Genomic DNA, 21462 nt, shown 5'->3' on the forward strand with positions numbered 1-21462 from the left:
CTTGACATTTCTCTGAATAACACAACCAAAGGTATCTTTTGGTAGTATAGCTGATCAGGTTTTTTTAAATGACTGATTCAATTTGGTAAAAATATGATTTGTATACAGATTCAATTTTACTAATACATAAAAAATCATACTCTGGCTTAGTTTCTTCATATTTTTTAAAATACATTTTTATTGATTTCAGAGAGGAAGGGAGAGGGAGAAAGAGATAGATACATCAATGATGAGAGAGAATCATTGATCGGCTGCCTCCTGCATGCTCCCTACTGGGAATCAAGCCCGAAACCCAGGGCATGTGCCCTTGACCAGAATAGAAACTGAAATATTTCAGTCTGCAGGTCAATGCTCTATCCACGCAGCAAAACTGGCGAGGGCTCTTCATATGTTTTTAAATTAGGTAAAAATAGGAAAGATAATTGGAGGAACTTTGCAAAATCCTAATAGGACACTAGAAATATAAAATTATAGAAATACTTAAAAATTAAAAGAAATATAAAGTTTAAGTATTTGAGATTGAGTGATTGTTTCTATTTTCTCACATTTTACCAGAGATAAGTTTTTAATTAAGGGTCAAACAGGTTACCAATTTTTTCACAAGATGCTCACTAGGAGAATACTGTATTTCTACAACAATATTTTGTTTTATAATGAATTCTGATAGCTTTAATATTTTAAGAAAAGCTGTAATTATAAATATCTACCATAGTCTCAGGCATGATATCTTATATCTATAGTTACTGGAATTTTTTTCTATGGGAATGCTTGTCTAAATTGTTAACAGAAATTTACAAGGAAATCAGATATGGGTAACATTTAATAATAACATATCAAACTGTAAACTATTCCTCATATCCTTATATCCAAATACAAAACACAAAAACAGAAACAGTAGTTTCTGGTCTCATCTTGATCTCCAATAAAAATAGAGCCAGGTACCCATGTGCCCCTCCCTTCAGCCACTGAACATTACCTACTACTTTCAGTTTCTTTGCAGAACTGCTCTGCAGATTTAAAAGTTTATTACTGTTACAGAAGATGGGAGAAAAACCAAGCAATGCTTATAGAAAGGGGGGGTTACATTTTATTATAATTATGCACAGGCCTAGAAAAAAAATGTGTCTTTCAAATACTGAGCCCTCCAGCATGGAGGAAACTTTTTCTATTCAATACTTTTTCTAGCTCTTTGTCTCCCAAATTTGTAAAGAGACTTCCCGGCCTTCTGAGAAAGAAGGCCTGTGTGCTGGAAGGGGCCATGAGACTATATCTCAAGGCCTGTCCAGGACAACTCTGTATGGGGCATAGTTTATGGCCTCTCTAGAATGGGAGTATTCTTATTTTCCTTATTATTTAAGCAAGCAAAAGTTTACAGAAGCCAAAATAGCAGGGTTAAAAATATAGATTAAATATAAAAGCACATGGTAGCATTAACCATTCTATTATTATTTATATAAATAGATAAACATCTTGGAAAAAAACATTATAATAGATACTATTATCATTGTTTTACTACCCTAAAATGACCATTAAACTTCAGACTTATAAGCAGGCTCAAAGTACTACTTGTAAAAAAATCATTTTATGGTGTGTGAGAAGTGGATTTTTTTTTTTTTTAAAGGAAAGTTAAAGGTTAATGATTGAAATTGTAAAATAATTTTTAATAGTGATTCATTCTAAGTCGTGGTCTTTTATGAATACATAAATATAGATTAATGCTAGAATTTCCTTAGACAAAGAAAACTCTACCCAAACCTACCTTTCAGAGCTACACTTCTTCCTGAACTAATAGGAATGAGGCTGCAGAAGCCTAAGGAAGCCTTTCTTCCGTAGAAGTTGCCCTACAATTTGGATAACACAGGTCTAGGCTCCAGTTTTCACAATATTTCCATCAGTCCTACCTCATGGCTCTCCTTTCAAATCACAAACATTGAACATCTCTGAAGCTCGTTACACTTTCCGCCTTTACTCAATGACAGCAAAACTGACAAACACTAAACCACCCTACTTCACCCCCCAAATTGGCACCTCTTTCCTACTTTTTTATCAAGGGTACTTCTATCGGTTTGGTTCTCCAGGATCACAACCTTAAATTTATAGTCTTCTCTCTCCTCATCCCCACCATAGTCTATCAGTCACTGCAGACCACTAGAATCATATAATTCTGAATCTAGGGATAATATAGTTAATGCTCATCCCCCTTAGGCAATGTGTTCCATTACTAAACTGGGACCAGAACTCAGTACTCAATCCTCCTATTTTGTTGCTTTTCTTCTACTACCTTGTGTTCCACACTCATCTGCTATGGGAGATTCAAGGGTGTGGGGGCCTATTCCTTCATGCCAGACAGTTCACATTTTAGTTAGGGAATATTAGAGAATGATTAAATACTAGGCTAAGTACCAGGAGGTGTGGTAAGGACTCTCAAAAAGGAAGGGAGATTATGAGTTATAAGATATACTAGAAAAGCCAAAGATCTTGTGGAAAGGGTGGATCTTGGGTAGCAATTTAGAAAAGACTAACTCCAGGGAGAAGTGCTCCGCCTGAATAGAAAAGAGAGGAGACAGGAATGAGTACTATGTGGGCAGAGGACAAGTGTGTCTCTGTGTAGAGTTATTTCATACTTGAAACACTACACAAAGGATAAGAACTGGACCTGGAAATCTCTGTCTAATCTTTCCTTGGGCTCAAAATTTGTCTTCAGTTTTGCTTCTATCCACTACAGAATAAATAGCACATACAGTAATTTAAATTTCAGACATCTGGGATTTCAAAAGATTTATTACCCTGTGAAATAATCCCACCCTAATTCTCTCCATGACCCTCTCAGGCAGGGTCTTAGACCTGATAACTAATTGGAGACTCATCTAACTTTTGGATCAAGAGAGGGAGTTGCTGAAAGAAGTGTTTCAGGGAAAGTAGTTCCTTCAGTCACATATAAGAAAGTTGGAGATGGGACGGATTGGGGCCAGGATAAAGGATTAGCTCCAGGGGATTCTTAAGAATACTCGGATGATAAGGGCCTAAATTAGTACTACTTTATCTGGAGTAAGCACTCAGATGGAAGAAAGATAAAAAGTGCTGCAAGATTGACTACCAGGCACCAAAGAAAAATGAAGTGAAGGTGGCTCCAAGGGTCCTAATCATCTCTGGCCAGTTAGCTCTAAACGTCCTCAAAATAAGCTCTTAGTCTCATCTTTGAAAGCCTCTGTCTATTTCAAGCCCCTATCACAAGAACCTAGATCAGGGGTGGTGAACCTTTTTTCTGTCACGGGCCATTTGGATATTTATAACATCATTCGAAGGCCATGCAAAATTATCAACTTAAAAATTAGCTCGCTGCATTTGGGCAAACATTTAATTAACTCACCTCTAATGCCTAGGTAGGTCCAGACCAAATGATTTCGAGGAATGGGACATTTCCCTATCCCTGATCTAGATAAAGGCCTTCCTCCCTACCTTAAACTCCTTCCCAATGCTGCTCATCATTCAAATAGCTAGCAGAAGCTATCTCAGACACCACTCAGTACCTTTCACAGCCTACAATGGGTTCCATCAAAGCAAAGCAAACTTCTCCACATAGAAAACAGACCCGCCACCATCTACAGAATCAACCAATTTCATGCTACACTGCCTCTAAACTATGGTTCAGCCATGCTAACCTTTTTGTTTGTTTGTTTGTTTTATGGACAGTTTCTTTTCTATTATTCTACCTTACTCCTGTTCCTTCAACCTGGCATACCTTCCCAAACACATTTTGCCAATCCATGTTAATCACTCACTTAACATTCAAGTTTAAGATTACTTTCCTCACCTAGGCCTTCCTTTGGATACATCCGGAATGGAAGACTTAATGTGTTTAATAACAAGGCAGTAAATGTGAGACAGGATATAAAGCAATAAGGAGTAGTGAGCACCTGAAGAATAAACGCCCAACCTAGAGAGGATTCAAATTTTTAAAAATTAAATCTTTTTCAGGCTAAAGAAAACACTGCTGCCACCATTTTGCTAATTCTGACCTATACCCACTTTGAATTAGCTCCTGTTAGCTGTTGTTTTTTCAGATGCCTGTGTCTATGATTCTACTACATTGGGGGTGTATTTTTTCATAGATTGTCTTACTTCTAGTTACAATGAAAGAGAGGAATTCTGCATTATGCTCAGATTAAAAAAAATATTATAAAATTATTTGGCCATATTCTCTTTATATATGTGGTACACATGATATACTTGTATACTTTACAGATTACTATTCAGAATTGTATAGACAAAAAAATTACAACTATGCTTTACATCAATTTAGAAACTTTAAGAGTAGTTTTTACTTTATCCAGTTGTTTGTTTGTTTGTTTTTGCCTTATCACTGAATTTAGAACCTAACCTCCTGATATGCTTATTGTTCTATTTGTATTGCTGATTCCTCAACAAAAATGATAATTCTGTTTACATGGTTTTGTAATGCATAAAGCATTTTTATACCCATTGTCTCAAATGATCCCCCTAAAACCAAACCTGGGTGGTAAGAAGGTATCATCATTCCCCATTTCAGGGGAGGAGATAAATGAGTCTCCAGCAGGTGAAGTGTGTTGCTTAGGGTCATCAAACTAACGATTAGCAGAGCTGGACCTCAAATCTAGCCACCTCTTGAATTCCTTCCTTTTTCTTGCCTCTATAGCCAGTTATTTTATAGTGCTGAGTACTGAAAAGCCCATATGCTCATTCAGTTATTCTGGCATTTTGTTTCCAAAGAAAATAAATTTCATGAAACTGCTACAATTTCTAAAGTTCAGTTTCTTATTAGAAAATGGGTTTTGGTCCTGTAAGATATGTACATATATAATACCTTAATAAAAAAAAGAAAAAAAAAAGAAGAAGAAGAAGAAGAAAAAAGAAGGGGGTTTTGGTCCTGGCTGGTTTTGGCTCAATGGTTAGAGGATGAGCCAGAGGACTGAAGGGTTCAATTCCAAGTCAAGGGCATATAACTCAGTTTCAGTTCAATTCCTGGCCCGGATCAGGGCGCATGGGGGAGGCAACCAATCCATGAGTCTCTCACATAGATGTTTCTCTCCTCCTCCTCCTCCTCCTCCTCCTCCTCCTCCTCCTCCTCCTCCTCCTCCCTCCTTCCTCCCCCCTCTCTTCCACACTCTATCTAAAAATTAATGGGGAAAAATATCCTCCAGTGAGGATTAAAAAAAAAAAATAGGTTTTTTGTTTTTTTTGCTATAAGGACCATGTATAATAAATATTTGTGCTAGCATTTTCCATTTATAAAAAAAATATATATAAAAAAAGTTGTGAGCTTATCCAAACTGGAAAAACTAAGATTACTGTTACTAAAAACTCCCTTAAGATATCTGACAGCCTAGGAAAGAAAAATACATGAGGATCTCAAATGCTTTATTGATTTTAACTCCAATTTTAGATTTTAAAAAAATGCAAAAGGCAGCTAGAACTCTATGCCACTTAAGCATCTGACCAGTGTGTTAATGGGATAGCTACCAGGAATAAGTTCTAAAAGTCAAAAAACAAATGATTCAAGCAGTTAATTTTTAATCTAAATGTTTCAAAGCCTAACTGCACAAACATAACTGAATTCACTGTACATTTTCTAAATGATCATGTAAATATAAGCGGCCAAATATGATATGGCATGTTTTAAAATAATGTTTAACTCACTAAGTACATTTCCATTACAAATAAATTTCAACAGGGCTTCAACTTTTGACTTTTCAGCTTTAATTAAATATTGACACCAAATAGCTCTTTTAAAAATTAAGTAGCGCTAGGGTTTAACTGAATAGTAGTTAGCTTATAAACTAAGTAATATTGTGATTAGGTATCTTCATCCAGCCAAGAAACAATGCAAAACTGGAACTAGCTGGGGAAACTCTTTTTGACAAATGCTTCAATAACTTGATAAAGGTGATGTTTTGCAATCAAAATGTCTGTTAAGTTCTTAGTCCAAAGGCTAACATGGGCCAAATAAACAAGGTTTTAGTTTATGTGGGCTACAAAAAAAACAAAAGCTTTAATTTTCATAGAAACGTAGGTTTATTTAGATAGGGACATGTTGAGTACAAAGGGCTGACATAAATGAGTTATCATTAACATAAAATAATAGAAAATTTTAATATAAATTAATTTTCTCTTGACTATTAACTTACCAGACACTGAATAACTGCACAAGTAAGCATAATGCAAATAAACCCTTTTTTTTTTTGTTCCCGAAAGCAAAATACTTCCTGTTGCGCACACCAAACAAGTCAGTCCAAGACTAATGGCGTGGCAACCGGCTGCTAAAATACTGGCTGCGAGTATTAATGGAGAGGAATGGTTCGCCTGTGCGTAAGGCATGTAAGGGAAAAGAATGCAACACAATTGCAGTCATCAGTCATTAGCGAATGTTGTAGTTTGTTATTAATAATTATGTATAACAGGATATTAAAAAATTAAGTTACAAAATTTTCATTAAAATGTTTCTTTCTTTTTTTTAAAATATATTTTATTGATTTTGTACAGAGAGGAAGGGAGAGAGAGAGAGAGTTAGAATCATCGATGAGAGAGAGTCATCGATCAGCTGCCTCTTGCACACCCCCTACTGGGGATATGCCCGCAACCAAAGTACAGGCCCTTGACCGGAATCGAACCCGGGACCTTCCAGTCCCCAAGCCGACGCTCCAATCCATTGAGCCAAACCGGTTTCGGCCTAAAATGTTTCTTACATCTCTTTATATTGGCTGGGCTGCAAAAATATTCGTTGTGGGCCACCTGCTTGGTGTAGGAAATACTAAAATGCCCAAAAGTTTAATTATACTCTTGACATGTGCTGTTGTAAGCCAATTCCACTGCAACAAAAAATTGTTCTATGTCCACTTATTTTCAGGGACTATTCCTCAAATATATTGGGACTATAAAAATAATAAGTAATTTGCTAAGTAATCTTAATTTTACTGAGTAATATTAATTTATGACATAATTCTTTTAGGGTGAAAGAGTAGGAGCAAAGCTCAGGTTTCTTTGGAGTTGAACAAAAGAAAATTATCCTATAAAAGTTATTATAACGATTTCTTGGTTGTTTATATATTACTTATGCATGTAGACAAATTAAATCTATGGTTACTTTTACTCTATCAACTACCATTGTTTTTGTGAATATACAAACATAAGAAATGGCATTCTTGATCTAAGAAAGCAGAATTTCTCTAAGAAAATCATTATAGAGATTTTTTCTAACTTTATTCCCTAAGGTTAGAGATGTACTCAAAATACCTTCCACTTCCCTTTTGAACCCATCATGGAACTTTGACTTAACTCAGTTAACTCTTGAATTATTCTTGAACTAATTAAGAATTCTTAAATTATTTTAAATCAGCAAACAAGTATCTATTAGTAGTAAATGTTGAATATTTACATGAATACTTAAGCTGCCTTATGAGTTATGATAAAGACAGTGCTAAAAAAAATTTCAAAGTCAAAAATAGTTTTGGAACTTTACCAAAACCAGAAAACTCTAAAAATGGTGAGTGCATTAAGTAGGGTTGTTTTAAGAAACAATTATAGCTACCTAGTCATATTTATTGAGTGCTTAAAATGTGTCAGGCACTACAATCATTTTTTATTAACACTTCTGGGAACTTTCAGAACACTTTTATGGGGTAGATACTATTATTTCCACTTCTTAGGTAAATCTTATGTTTATCTTATGAATTATCTAAGGTTACATAGCTAATAAGTTACCTGAGATTTAAACCCTGGCCTATCTCACTTTAAGAGGCTAGCTGTATAAAGTGTTTGACCCACACTTTATACAGCTAGCCTCTCTTGCCCCTCCTTAAAATAGTTAATATCTCTCTATATAAAATGCTAATATGCTAAGTGTCCATCCAACCAGTCGCTATGATGTGCATGGACCACCAGGAGGCAGATGCTCAATTCAGGAGCTTCCATGATGTGCACTGGTCATTTACAGAGAAATGGCAATGTGGACCTGGAGCCCACAAAGCAGCACTCAGCTTCCACCAAGTAGGACACAGGCCCCACCACCACCCCGGAGTGATACACCATGAAATCGCAGTTGCTGCGCTGAGATCCCCATGGTGCAAAATGAGGCCCACAGCCCAATCCAGCCCTGAAACAGTGACTGTGGGTGTTGGGTAATGACGTCATGTAGCAAGGCCTGCCTTCCTCTCCCTAGCAACTAGACTCCTTGGAGTTTCTTCAGCCCAGGAACATGACTTGCTTTATAGCCAGGTACAAACATTTCACACTTTAACTAAATGTCTGTGAAGCGTTTTCCCATGCCTCATCTCATTTGATCTTAACAGAAGTTCTGGAGTAGGTAGATAGGAGATTTGATGGAATCCTATTTTCTTTTCATTAGCCAGAAAATGGAGATTTAGAAAGGTTAGAAACTTGACCCAACTGAAAAGAGTATGAAATGGTGTACCTTGAAAATGACTTCAGGTTTTCACATTGTGCAGAATATAGTCAAACACTGCTGCAGTTAAATATTTTACCCGCTAAGTTGGCTCACACATGCATGATACGTATAAAGCTCTCGCTGGTGCCAATTGCACACGTGTGTTTCAATCTGTCATTGTCGATCATAAATTTGGTTGACACATATAGAGAAACAGTGAATAGTGATATTAAAATATTTCTTCTAATTAATTTCCTTTCAATGTGCATGAATTCGTGCACTGGGCCACTAGCAGTTATATAAAATGTGAAAGTTCTACCCACCCAGTGTAACTCAGCAGTTGAGTATCAACCTATGAACCAGAAAAATCTCAGTTTGATTCCCTGTCAGGGCACATGCCTGGCTTGCAGTTTCCAGCTCCATAAAGGGCATACAGGTGGCAGCCAATCAATGATCCTCTCCCATCACTGATGTTTCTATCTTTCTCTCCCTCTCTCTTCCTCACTGAAACCAATAAAAATGGATTTTAAAAAATAAAAATAAAAAGTGAAATATCTGAAAACTGGATATTAATAACAGATGAGAACTGAGAGCCTTTGAGGGGATCACTTGTTTTGGTTTTGCACTATAGCTTAAGGAAAATATCAGACACCTGAATTTGTTTTCACCTGTGCAAGTAAACAGCAAAAAGTATATATTGTGCTGGCATAAAATTTGTATAAGATAGACTATATTTCTTTCCTAAAAGAGTTACAATACCATTTTAATAACTTGTGCTTATGGCTTATTACTTTAAAAAGTTATTTTACTCCGTTATTTAAAAAATCTCATGATAGAGAAAGCAAAAACTACACAATTATTATATTTTAACTGCTATAACAACAACAACAAATAATCTAGGTAGGGAGAGAAGAGAAAGAAAATTGGAGCTAAAGCAGGAAACAGCACAGAAAATCAGACTATTGTTCATGAAGAAATCAAAGATACTCAGCTCTTGTCAGAAACTGGTAATATGTTTAGACTGATAACATGAATGTGAAATTTAGAGATAATCCAAAGCCACCTTAATAAAGGCTGTCTCTTTCTGTGCCCCCAGTCTTTTATTAGTTGCCCATCCCCTAAAATAGAGTTATTAAGCTCCACAAAGTCTAGTATTTTGCTTTGTGAATCAATCTAAACTTTTTCTGGCCGTCATAGCATTGAAAAGAGTGAAATATAAAAAGGCTTACCAAAACAGTAATGAAAAGAGGTCAAAAACTTAATATAGTTAATACAATCCTTGTTTTGAAAGATAGCTTCTGGCAAACTGTAGCTGATGCAGGCCAAATTTTTACAAACATTACTGTTGTCTTAAATCTTTCTATTTCAAATAGCTCTTAAAGGAACATAGAAGGCAAAAATCTAATCTGAACAAGCAGCTAAAAAGTTAGTTACTATGAACCAGACTTTAAACCAATAATACTTGAAGTATAGCATCCTATCACTTTTTTTCCAAAACAGAGCTTAATGTGGGGTTTATCCTCTTATCTAATAAAAGAGTAATATGCAAATTGACCATCACTCAAACACACAAGATGGCCACCCCAGTGTGGTCAAAGATGAATGCCCCCATGTGAACACAAGATGGTCAGCAGAGGAGGGCAGTTGGGAGGGACCAGGCCTGCAAGGGAGGGCAATTAGGGGTGACTGGGCTGGCAGAGGAGGGCAGTTGGGGGTGACCAGACCTGCAGGGCAGGGCAGTTGGGGGGGACCAGGCCTTCAGTGGAGGATAGTTAGGGGTGACTAGGCCTGCAGGGGAGGGCAGTTGCGGGGGGACCCAGGCCTGTAGGGGAGGGCAGTTGGGAGGACCAGGCCTGCAGGGGAAGACAGTTAGGGGTGACCACTGCAGGGAGGGCAATTAGGGGCAATCGGGCTGGCAGGGGAACAGTTAGGTATCAATCAGGCTGGCAGGGGAGTGGTTAGGGGGTAATCAGGCTGGCAGGCAGAAGCAGTTAGGGGCAATTAGGCAGGCAGGCAAGCGGTCGAGAGCCAGCAGTCCTGGATTGTGAGAGGGCAGTCGAATATCCCTCAAGATGTACTAGATTGGAAAGGGTGCAGGATGGGCTGAGGGACACACACACTCACCCGAATTTCGTGCACTGGGCTTCTAGTATATAATAAATCCCTAATATACAAATTAACCTCATGGCAGAACAACCGGTCACTATGACGTGCACTGACTACCAGGGGGCAGATGCTCAACGCAGGAGGGAGCGTGACTGGTGACAGCGGCACGGGAAGGGGGGGGCAGAGTCACACAGTGGGGGCACCAGGTCACCAGCCAAAGCAGGTGCCAAGCCCCACCCCCCCAAATGGCCTCGCCCACCAATTGCCCTGCAAGTGAGGCGACGAATAGCAGTGGTGGTGGTGGTGGTGGGGGACCAGACAGTGGGTGGCACCAGGCCACCAGCCAACATGAGTGCCAGTGAGAACCGCCCTATCACCCTGCAACCCCATCACGGTTGCCTAACAGATGGCTCTGACTGCCAGCCAGGCCTAGGGGCCCTACATTATATATTGGGAACAGGCTCTTAGATTTAAAAATTAAAACCTGGCAAGGCTACTCTAACACTGAAAAAACAGGATGATGTAGCAATGACATGCATGGACTCTGGCTTGCACATTTTGTGGTCAGCCCTGATTCTGACACTTATAACTGTGTGACAAAATCAATTGCTTAACTTCTCTCTGCTTCAGTTTTCCACCCATAAGATGGGGGAAATGGTACTACTGCCTCAGAAGGATCATGTTATGCACTACTTTTTATAATCAGGGCAAAAATATGTAACTGCCCATACAACAGCAAGATGCCTTTCACCTGTATGAAAAGTATGGTCACTGGTGCATGCAGCCCTCCAGGCTGAGAGAAGGATGTCTGACTGCCAGTTTAGGCCCGATATCCCCTGAGGGGTCCTGGATTGCATGCAGGCCAGGCTAAGGCACCCCTGCCCCGGCCCTCCCCTCTAGTAATTGTATAATACCTTACATGTCAAATCTGACTATAGATGTAAATGAAGATTTATCCCCTAGGATCACAATCTCTAGAGCCGAAGTGTAAGGAGGAGTAATAAAATAAGCTTGGATTCAAAGATGGAGATTATTTTTAAAATACTAGAAGTTTCTAAAATGAAGCATTAAAAACACTTTTACAAGGGAGCTGTTAGGAAGGTAAAAATCAGAAAACTACATGATTACACTTAATGTTTTAAAAAGATCACTCTGCTTGCTGCGTGGAGAATAAATGATGGGAGGAAGAGTGGAAACTTGGAAACTAGCTGGGAGTCTATGGCAGTGGTCCTTTAGAGAAATGATGGTGTCTGGGATTTGAGTGGTGGTGATTGATGGAGTTAGGTTTTATTTATTTATTTATTTATTTGTTTGTTTATTCGACAAACATTTATCAAGTATTTATACTATGGGCCAGGCAAAATGTCAGATGGTGTGCAATCACAAATTTAAAAATTAAATTTAATTGGGTAAGGAAGAGGTAAATATGTAAGCAAGCAATTACATATTAGTCAAATCGTTGCGGGGAGTGAGTGAGATCTGAAAGATGAGTAGGAATTTTTCAAGCAGACAACAGTCAGATATGGGTGTGGGCTAGTTTGGGAGAAAGTAGCCCACATTTCTGGTATAGAGCACATTGAAAAAGGGCAGAAATACAAAACAACATTGTTATAATTGGTTAGAACTGGAGTACAATGTGCTCTAAGGAACTTAATGAGAGCTGTGTCTGAGAAGGCAGGAGCCTGAATATACGGGGCGGTACATTAGGCTAAGAAGCTAGCTGGTCTTCATTTGCTTGGTGATGGGGATGATGGAGTTAGATTTTAGATGACTGAAGACTGACAGGACTTGTGGATGGATCAGTCAAAAAAGAGACACATATGCCGGGACCGGTTTGGCTCAATGGATAGAGGACTGAAGGGTCCCGGGTTCAATTCGGCCAAGGGCACGTACCTTGGTTGCGGGCATATCCCCAGTAGGGGGTGTGCAAGAGGCAGCTGATCGATGACTCTCATCGATGTTTCTGGCTCTCTATCTCTCTCCCTTCCTCTCTGTACAAAATCAATAAAATATATTAAAAAAAAAAAAAAAAAAAAAGGAGAGACACATAAAGGACTACTAGTTAATCCCACTTACAAAAATACAAAATGTAAGTTTGTACAGTGAAATCAAGAATTGTGTTTGGATCTGCTAAGTCTGGGGTACCTATTAAACTTAAATAAGGAGATGAGGTGTTGGAAGTAGATGCCTGGAGTTGGAGGGAGATCAGAGTTAGAGATAATATTTGGAAATCATTAACATAAATGCACTTAAGTTCATAGGGCTAGATGAGCTTACTTAAGGAGAGTGAATGAAGAGAAGGGAGCTGGAACCTCTAGCATTCAGGGGCTAGTCAGGCAGAGGCTAGTCAGCAGAACAGAGTGAGAGAGATTGGGCTAGGAGGTAGGAGGAAAATCAGGATAGTTTCTAACTGGAGAGGTTGGATAACAGGGTGGAATGCTGCTAAGGTTGGGTAAGACAGGCACAGAAAGATGACATCAGACTTGGTAACAAGGGACCTAGTCAGTTGCAGTCTTAGGAATGTGGTGGAGACAACCCAACTGGAGAGGGCTGAGCAGAGGATGGGAAATGAAGAAGTAGACACTGCTTCTCAGGCACATCCTCAAACATAATTACTCTCTTTATAGACGTCCCCTTTGAGGAAAGAGATTATTGAATTTTTTTTACATATGTCTGTACTTTCTTGATGGCAGGGACTGCCCATAACATTAATCTTTACATCCCTGGTGCCTAGTTCTATGCCTGGCACATATCAAAAGATTAGTAAATGTTTGCTAAAGGAATCAATGAGTATTTGTAGTTATAATTCTGACTCCTACCTCTTAATCTTTTATTAAAGAAAAAACATCTTAAAATACTCACCTGAGTTTTTATTACATGGATATGTTTTCTGGTTCTCTGAGGCAAAAGGGTTTCCAATAATTGAAACCAAAAGCAATGATACTAAATAAATATTATTCTAAAATATGCTAACACTTAAGTTTCCAGGTAAACATATTTAGATTCTAATTTATTTCAGTGAATCTTATTAGAAAGAATAAGCCTGGCTTCACCCTTGAACAAGCTCATTGTTCACTGAAAAAGACTTCTAGCCAAGATTATCTCATGGATCATAAACCAAGCACCCATAACTAGTCCATGACATTGAGTATGTATGACAAAAGCATTATGTACTCATGAAGATCTTTCATTTTGTTTTTCACAATGAAATTGTCAATCAAAAACAAAAGAAAATAATGAAAACACTAAAACAGAAATGTAATGTAGGAATAGTGAAAACATTGACCCTTTCAAAACCTTTAGAAATCATTTCAAAATGATGCTTGAAATATACATCCAGGTATATGATAGTAATCAACACGGACAGAAATCACTGGTCTCATCTTCATGTTAAAATCAAATTTGCTTTTCATATTATCTAATTTATAGAGAAGGTTATTGAATAAAGGAAGTCCATAAAAATACAAAATTTTAAAAATTCCCACTTAAAATCATAAATTTCTTCCACATAATAATTCCAATTTTCCCTCAAATTTCCATCCAAATGTAAGTTTATATAAAACATGTAAACAATATAGTATTGTTCTAGACTAGCCTCAAACCCTGAAATATACTTCTCAAATATAAAACATCTAATGAAACCTAAGTCTCTTAACCACCAAACAAAACAGTGAATGTTCATTAACCTGGTACACATCATCTTTTTAATCTTCAACCCCACCCTACTCTCCCAACTGTTTCTGATTTTCCTTTTTCTACTAAGGGTACCTACTCCAGCTAGTGCTGATGGCTAGAAATCTTAATTCAATCCTATTCCTTTAAAACCTGTTGTTAAATTCTATAGATTCTATTTATCTCTAATGCCTCCCACAAGCATCTACTTTAGACCAAAATTATCTCTGGTTTGAACCACATACTTGTTTGTAACTTCTCTATTTCTTTCCAGGTTTACCTTATATTCATCATGTACACTGAGGCCAGAATAATCTGAAAGCATAGCTCAAATCACCTTAAATTTCTACTCAGTCTCCTCAGTCTTAACAAAATAAAATATAACCTGTTCCAATCGGCCTTCCTCTTTAAATCCAATTACATTTTTCTCCTTCTCTCCAGATTAAGTGGAACAGGGTCTTCCTTACAACTCTCGAAGCCTGTTATAGCTTTTTCCATGCTTGTGCCATTCCCTTTGTTGGAAATGTGGTCCCCCATCTAGACTCTGCCTGCTCACATAAAATAAAATCCTTCAAGAACCCACATGATCTGTAGACCAATAACATACAGGATCCCCCCAAATGAAACAAACTATATGGCATTTGTCTAACAATCTAAATAAAACTAGTAGCCAAAAGCTCTGACTGTAGAGACTATTCAAGGCGGTAATTTGATTCATGAATCTTTAAGGAGCACATCCTAATTTAAATATATATAAATATAATTGAGCAAGTATATTTATAGATAGGTAAATAAACTAGAAGGGAGGGAGGGAGGAAAAGAAAAAAAACAACAACAGAGTAATTCTTGTAAATTTAACCTGAGTTATGCCATGTATTGATTTCAGCTTCAATTTGGCTATGGAGACACGGCCATTAAATTACTATATTCTATTCCAGACCCATTTTTCTAGATTTTTGCTTAAGTCATAGGAAATATCATATGGAGTTAAAGATATGCAGGAGAGTCAAATGTGGAGTTATATCCATGTTGTTTTCTTTATTCTAAAACTTAGCTCATCTTATATGCATAAATGCCCCAAAAAGCACATTTTAGGGACATCTTCTTAAGTACTCCAAATATATTTGACCCAAACTGGCAAATAAGTGTGATTAAACTCTTGTGCCAGGTCTGAGCCTCACTTTGGTCTGCCAATTATTAAAAATGACCCAGCATTGGTTTAGCTGAAATTCTCATTTTCCTCTCTCTGCTGGCTTTATCACAAATTACCTAATACGTGCTCTGAGCACAACTTCCACAGTGCAAATAAAGCAAATGGAAAGGCAGATCTGGTGATTGTCCTCCAGTAAGCTTTTCTGTAAATCATTCCAAGAATTCTACACCCCTTTCCTTTTAAATTCTTTTCTTGAACATGTTCCAATCCTTCACATATGTTCTTTCTTTCTTCTCCCAACTCTGGTGCCAAAATCCCCAGTCTATCTTTTTAGTCAATCTGGCTACTGCTTTTCACTGGGAGGAGGCCCCTCTTTTGCCCTGAGCACCTGATCATTTGAATAAACTTTTCAATCATACTGCAACATGGGGCACAAACTTCACTTTACTTGATAAAAAGCATTTTAAGATCAAGATCAGCTTGAAGATAGGTCTAAGTTAAAAGTCAGTAAGATTAACTTATTTAAATTAAACCTGGCTACATTTAAAAAGTGCAACAAAAGGAATGTGCTAATGCAGGCCTCATTGTTTTACTTAATTACATGTCAGATGACAGTGGCAGCTCTGTGCTGGCAGGTCTGGATGCTAAAATGGTGCCTTTTGGAGAACAGGGTCTTCTGTAGTATTTATAAGGTAGATTATTGAACACACAACACACATACACACACAATTGAAGACAAACAACAACAAAAAAGAGGTAAGGAGAAAATAAGGTATGAGTCTTTTTTTTTTTAAATAAAAATATATTTCTTTATTGATTTCAGAGAGGAAGGGAGGAGAGAGAGATAGAAACATCAATGATGAGAGAGAATCATTGATCAGCTGCCTCCTGCACACCCCTCACTGGGGATTGAGCAGGCAACCCAGGCATGTGCTCTTGGCCGGAATCGAACCTGGGACCCTTCAGTCCGCAGGCTGACACTCTATCCACTGAGCCAAGCAGACCAGGGCAAGGTATGGGTCTTTTCTCTGCCTTAAACCACAATCAATGAAATGTTGAAAAGCTATCCCGGTGGAATGAAAGACTAAGGAGAGGAAATCACCTACCCCCTATGACCTGTGAGACCAGTGATTTTAATAGATCAAGTAACACTTTAAAGGGAGGTACTATGAAGGCCATTACTATGGAGATTTAAATAAGACTTTATGCTTTGATAGTAAATAATAGTATCTGGCAACTGAGAGAGATTGAGTTCCTCATGCAAAATTAAATGTAAGTATATTTGTACAAACCTTCAAAACACGATTATTTTCCTAATCAAGGCAAGAAAACTAAGCCAATAGAGTTGACAAGAGAATGTGTTTACAGAATCCTTCTTAAAGGCATTTCCTTTCTGATACTCAGACATAGAGAATGAATGAATGGTCAAGCCTCTATCCTCAAATGCATCTATACAAGACTTTGTATGTTAATAGTTGGATAAACATGATAATATTATTTTAACCACCACATTTGAAGCTTTAGGTAAGCATAAAAAAAAAAAATTGACAGGCTCAGTGATGTTAGAATCTTCTTAGACTATCTTGATAAGATTTATATTACTACCAATAAGTTCCTTAAATGTCAAGATAAAGCCAGCTACATTATTGAAAACCTTTAGCTAAGATATATTTTAGAATTTTAGGTTTTAATTTTAAATATAGTTTTAGGATACATTTCAGAGAAATATGTAATTACAGTAATATATGCTCATTTTAAAAATGTAGAACTTATATAGACCACACAATCACAGACATCAATTTAGGATGACTATAAAGTTATAATTTGTGATTTTATTTATTTTTTATAGCAACTTGTTCCCTCATCCAAAATAGTCTATAGTAAAAAAAAAAGAAAAGAAAGTAACTTTGCAATATATCCACATCAGTATCAGTATGTCTAAATTTATTCTGCAAACTATGAAAATAATGTTTCAGTTAACATTTTTTATATAAAATCAATTTGAAACTATTTCTGTATTCAAACTGAATGGAAAAACAACCTTTAGGAGATATTTACTCCAACTGTAGCTACCATTCCTACACTCATAATTTCTCTCCCCCACTCTAATCCCTACTTAAAAAGGTTCCCAAGTTAGCATTCTTCATTTATTTAAAAATAGAAAACTTAAATAATGAAGGTCAATTAGGTTTGTTTGTTTTGTTTCCAATTAAAGATTGTTTTTCATGAACCTTAATAATTTCATATACTTGCTCAATTATATCTAAAGAACTAACTGTATTTTGTCTAAAACACAGTTTCCTAAAATTCCTGAATTTACCTCCCTGAAACCTTAGGTCAGTGGATTAATTTAGAATACAAAACCCAATGGACAAAAATAATCTGGATAAAAATAACTCTCTGGTGCCTAATTTAGGAAATTAACCTGTTGAAATTTCTGGCTCTTAGAAAGTCATTAGAAGAGGAGGAGTAAGTGATAATCTTGTACAGGCCAAAGCCACTTGGAGGCCACTTGTCAAGCATTATGCACCTTCCCAAACACAGGAATAATAAGGGCAGTTCTATATAAGAAATTAAAGTCATTTTCTCCCCCAGGGAGAATAGGCTTGACCATCAGAAACTTCTTCCCAAGTACCTAACACAGTGGTAGGCACACTGCGGCTCTCGAGCAATATGCGGTTCTTTGGCCCCTTGAGTATGGCTCTTCCACAAAACACCATGGCCTGGGCGAATCTATTTTGAAGAAGTGGCGTTAGAAGTTTATGTTTAAAAAATTTGGCTATCAAAAGAAATCTCAATCCTTGTACTGTTGATATTTGGCTCTGTTGACTAATGAGTTTGCCAACAACTGTCCTAACACATGACAACACATTTCCAAACAGCAGCTACAATTTAAAGTCAAGAGCCCTTCTTCTGATAAGGGTGGAAGGTGTAAAATACCAAATAAGTATCCTTCTACTGGATGATAAAAGCTCAGCCTGAAGCCCAAAGCTGGCAACTGTTATCTGAACGAGCCAGAGGACCCTGCGATAGTACCAACAGGGTGATAGTCACCTGAAGGGTCCCTCATTTCTTTTTCTCCAGTCTCTTCCTACTTCTCAACCATTAGGAATTAACGTTCTCACCCCCTTCCTGAGCCCCAGTGGTCAGACACACATCAGTGAGCACTGAGGGCCTGTCACCTCACTCTCCTTGGGTACCATCCCTTTCCCCTGTGGGCCTCCTCATGCGCCTCCTCCTTGCCAAGTGTATAATGTTTGTCAATCTTGCTGTGATCCACTGTATAGTTTGCCTGTTGTCCTCCCAAAGTTGATCGACTGTCCCCAGAGATGCCTCTCCACCCTGTGTGTCAGTCTTTCTTTGCTCCCTGGATCTGTTTCTGATTGGGGACTAGCCTCTTCCTGCTGGCTTCTTCGCCTCCGGCCTTTCTGTTTTTCTCTTTACATCCCCTGACCTACCTTCTTCCCACTGTCATTCCTTCCCACGTTCTCCCCTCGGAACAGGCAAGCTTATCTCCATCATGCAGGGCTGAGTTTCTCTCTCCTGTCTGCCTCTGTCCCTCAGCCTGCCTATCTGGCTTCCCCCATATGGGCCTCCACACTCCACGCTGGTGCCGGTCTCTTCCCTGCAGGTGCACCTGCCTGGCAGCAGCTACTAACACATGCAGTATTGTATTTCCTGTCTCTCATTGCATTCCTATTGCTGGGTGTACACTGACCTCTCAGCCACACATGAGACGTTTTCCCTGGGATTTCATGGTAAAGGTAACTTTCTCCCTCTGCATGCACTCCTCCCTCCCCTCCCAAGTCTGAGTGTTTCTCCTTTTATGCCTCTCGGGAGGGTAGCATATGTGCCTTGTTGTGTACATCCATGTGGCCACTCAATTCTGTGAGTGCCCTCCTGAGACCACACTCACCTCTCTCTCCCCTGATGTTTACACCTACACTGTCGTATGAGTTCATGTGCTCCCCAAGAGATGCACAGCTGAATGCCTCCCGCTGTGCGCATGTGTATGCAGGGGGCCGCTCTGAATGGGAGTTCCCTTGGCTCGGGTTCCCATGCTCCCCGTGAACCAAGGTTCACACCTCTCCCCCCCGTGGCTCTCTACCTCTGTCTTCCCTGTATGCATTTAAAGTGCCTGGCACTAGTGGGAGCTCAACAGATGTTCCACTTCCACTTTTAACTGAACAACCGAGTCTGCATCTGAGTGTCCTTCTGTGCCTGTTTCATGACATCGGTTAATTAGAGCGTGTTCCCCGGACATGAACCGAGCTATTGGTTAGGATGCTCTGTGAGTTCTATCTCCCTCCGACCGTCTCTCCTCTTGGAGTAAAGGTTACCCGTCCACATATGGTAGACACCTCCCCTTACGCGATGTGTCCACTCCGGTCTCCCTCATCCACACATGTCCATAAACGGCTTCTCCACGCACCCAGACTGCAGCGTCTCTTCTCTGTCCCTCACTTTTTTTTTTTTTAAACGTGAGATTTGTGCTCCAATTGCGGCTCGTGAGTCTACCAGAGCCTTCGCTGTTACTCGAGTTGTGTACGGAGCGCGGTGCGGGGTAAGCCACTGGATGCGGTGCCTCCTCCCCCCATCCTGGATCTCGTTCGGTCTCCACGTCCTTGAGCCCCCTCCCTCCCTCCTTCCCCCCGGAGACACCGGGCATCTTTCGGGGATACGAGGAGCCCCCATGAATCTGCCCCCCAGGAACCCACCATCCCTAGCTCCTGGGAGAGCGCTGGGTGTGTAGCTCCCGGGACCGCGGCGTTCGTGCGTCTCGGGAACCCAAAGCGCCTCGTCCCCAAGTCCCCGGGAGCGTCCCCCTCCCCACTCGCCCGTGTCCCAGCCTCGGCGCGTACAGGATGTGTGCCCCCCCTCCCCCGCCCCGCCTATGGGGGGTGCCTGTGCCCCCATCTCTGCGAGCACACGGTGTGCCCCGCCGCACACCAAGCGCCTCTGTCCCCAAGTCCCTGCGAGTACAAGGTGCGTCCCCTCTCCCTAAGCGGAGCGCCCGGGTCCCTCCCGTCTCTATGGTCTGCGGTGCCTGTCACCCCCAAACGCGGACGGCCGGTGCCCGGGGGTCCGCAGGAGCTCCTTACCGGTGCGCTGCACCCCCTCCCCGCCCCCGCCCCCACCCCGGCCGTAAGCGATGTGGTTTCCTCCCTTGACTCCTGGTCCCCCTCTCCCTCGCGGGGACAGAAAAAGCCAGGAAACCCGCGGGCGCCGTCGGAAAGTCCCGCAGCGGCGGCGGCGGCGGCGGCGCAGCCAAGGCGGAGCGGCGGCTGCCCCGGCCCCGCCGCCAGGGGCCGCCCGCCCGCCGGCCTCTCCGCGCCCGAGCGCCCGGCGGGCCCAGGACGGCGGCGCCTCCGGCGACCCTGCCCGGCCCGGCCGCCGCGGGCATTGCCACGGGCATTGCCACGGGTGCTGACCGGAGCGGCGGCGAGTCACCGCACCCCCGGTCCCGCGACGGGTGCCGGGGCCGGGGCCGGGGGCGGGCGCGGGCGCGGCCAGGCGGTGAGGGGCGCCCTCGCCCGCCCCGAGCCCCGCGCGCGGCCAGCTCGCTCACCTTGTGGCTCTGGTAGGTCTCGAGCGCCCGGATCGCCGTCTCGGTGAGCTTCACATGCAGCACGGTGATGTTGTCCTGCCCCAGCCGTCCGCACGATAGTCCATAGCGCTGCTCTTCCCGCAGGCCCGCCGCCCCCCCTGCCGCCATCTTAAACTCCCCGGGGTGCCGACGCCGCTCCGGCTCCGGTCTCCACTGCGGCCGCGGCTGCTGCTCGGGCTCCTGCAGCCGCCGCCACAGCTACGGCCATCCCGCGGCTGACGTACTGTCATAGACTGCGCGCAGCCAGACCCCGGGCTGCCGCCGCCGCCGCCGCCCCGCCCCCGGCCCCGGGCCCCGCCCTCCGGCTCCTCTCACTGGCCCGGCTCCCCGCAGAGCCGCCCTCATTGGCCGCCGCCCTCCCAGGGGGCGGAGCCCAAAGTCGCCGGAGTTTTGCTCGCAGGACGGGACAGCCGAGAGGTGAGACAGGCTGACGTCGAGGTGACGCGCAAACTTAATCACATCTTACGTCATGTCTGGTTGTCTAGGCTCCCCGGCCACGATTGG

General features: G+C 41.0%; 1 protein-coding gene across 1 annotated transcript in view; it reads right to left on the minus strand.

Annotated features, from left to right (window-relative positions):
* Positions 1 to 21240, minus strand: part of ELL2 (elongation factor for RNA polymerase II 2) — a 71233-nt gene extending 49993 nt beyond the window's left edge. The window contains exon 1 of the mRNA XM_084881965.1: positions 20920 to 21240. Within this exon, the coding sequence (XP_084738091.1) occupies positions 20920 to 21066 (147 nt within the window). The 5' untranslated portion in view covers positions 21067 to 21240. The remainder of the gene's footprint in view (positions 1 to 20919) is intronic.
* Positions 21241 to 21462: the final 222 nt, after the last annotated feature.

The sequence above is a fragment of the Pipistrellus hanaki genome, assembly GCF_964339955.1.
Source record: "Pipistrellus hanaki genome assembly, chromosome: 4".
NCBI lineage: Eukaryota > Metazoa > Chordata > Mammalia > Chiroptera > Vespertilionidae > Pipistrellus > Pipistrellus hanaki.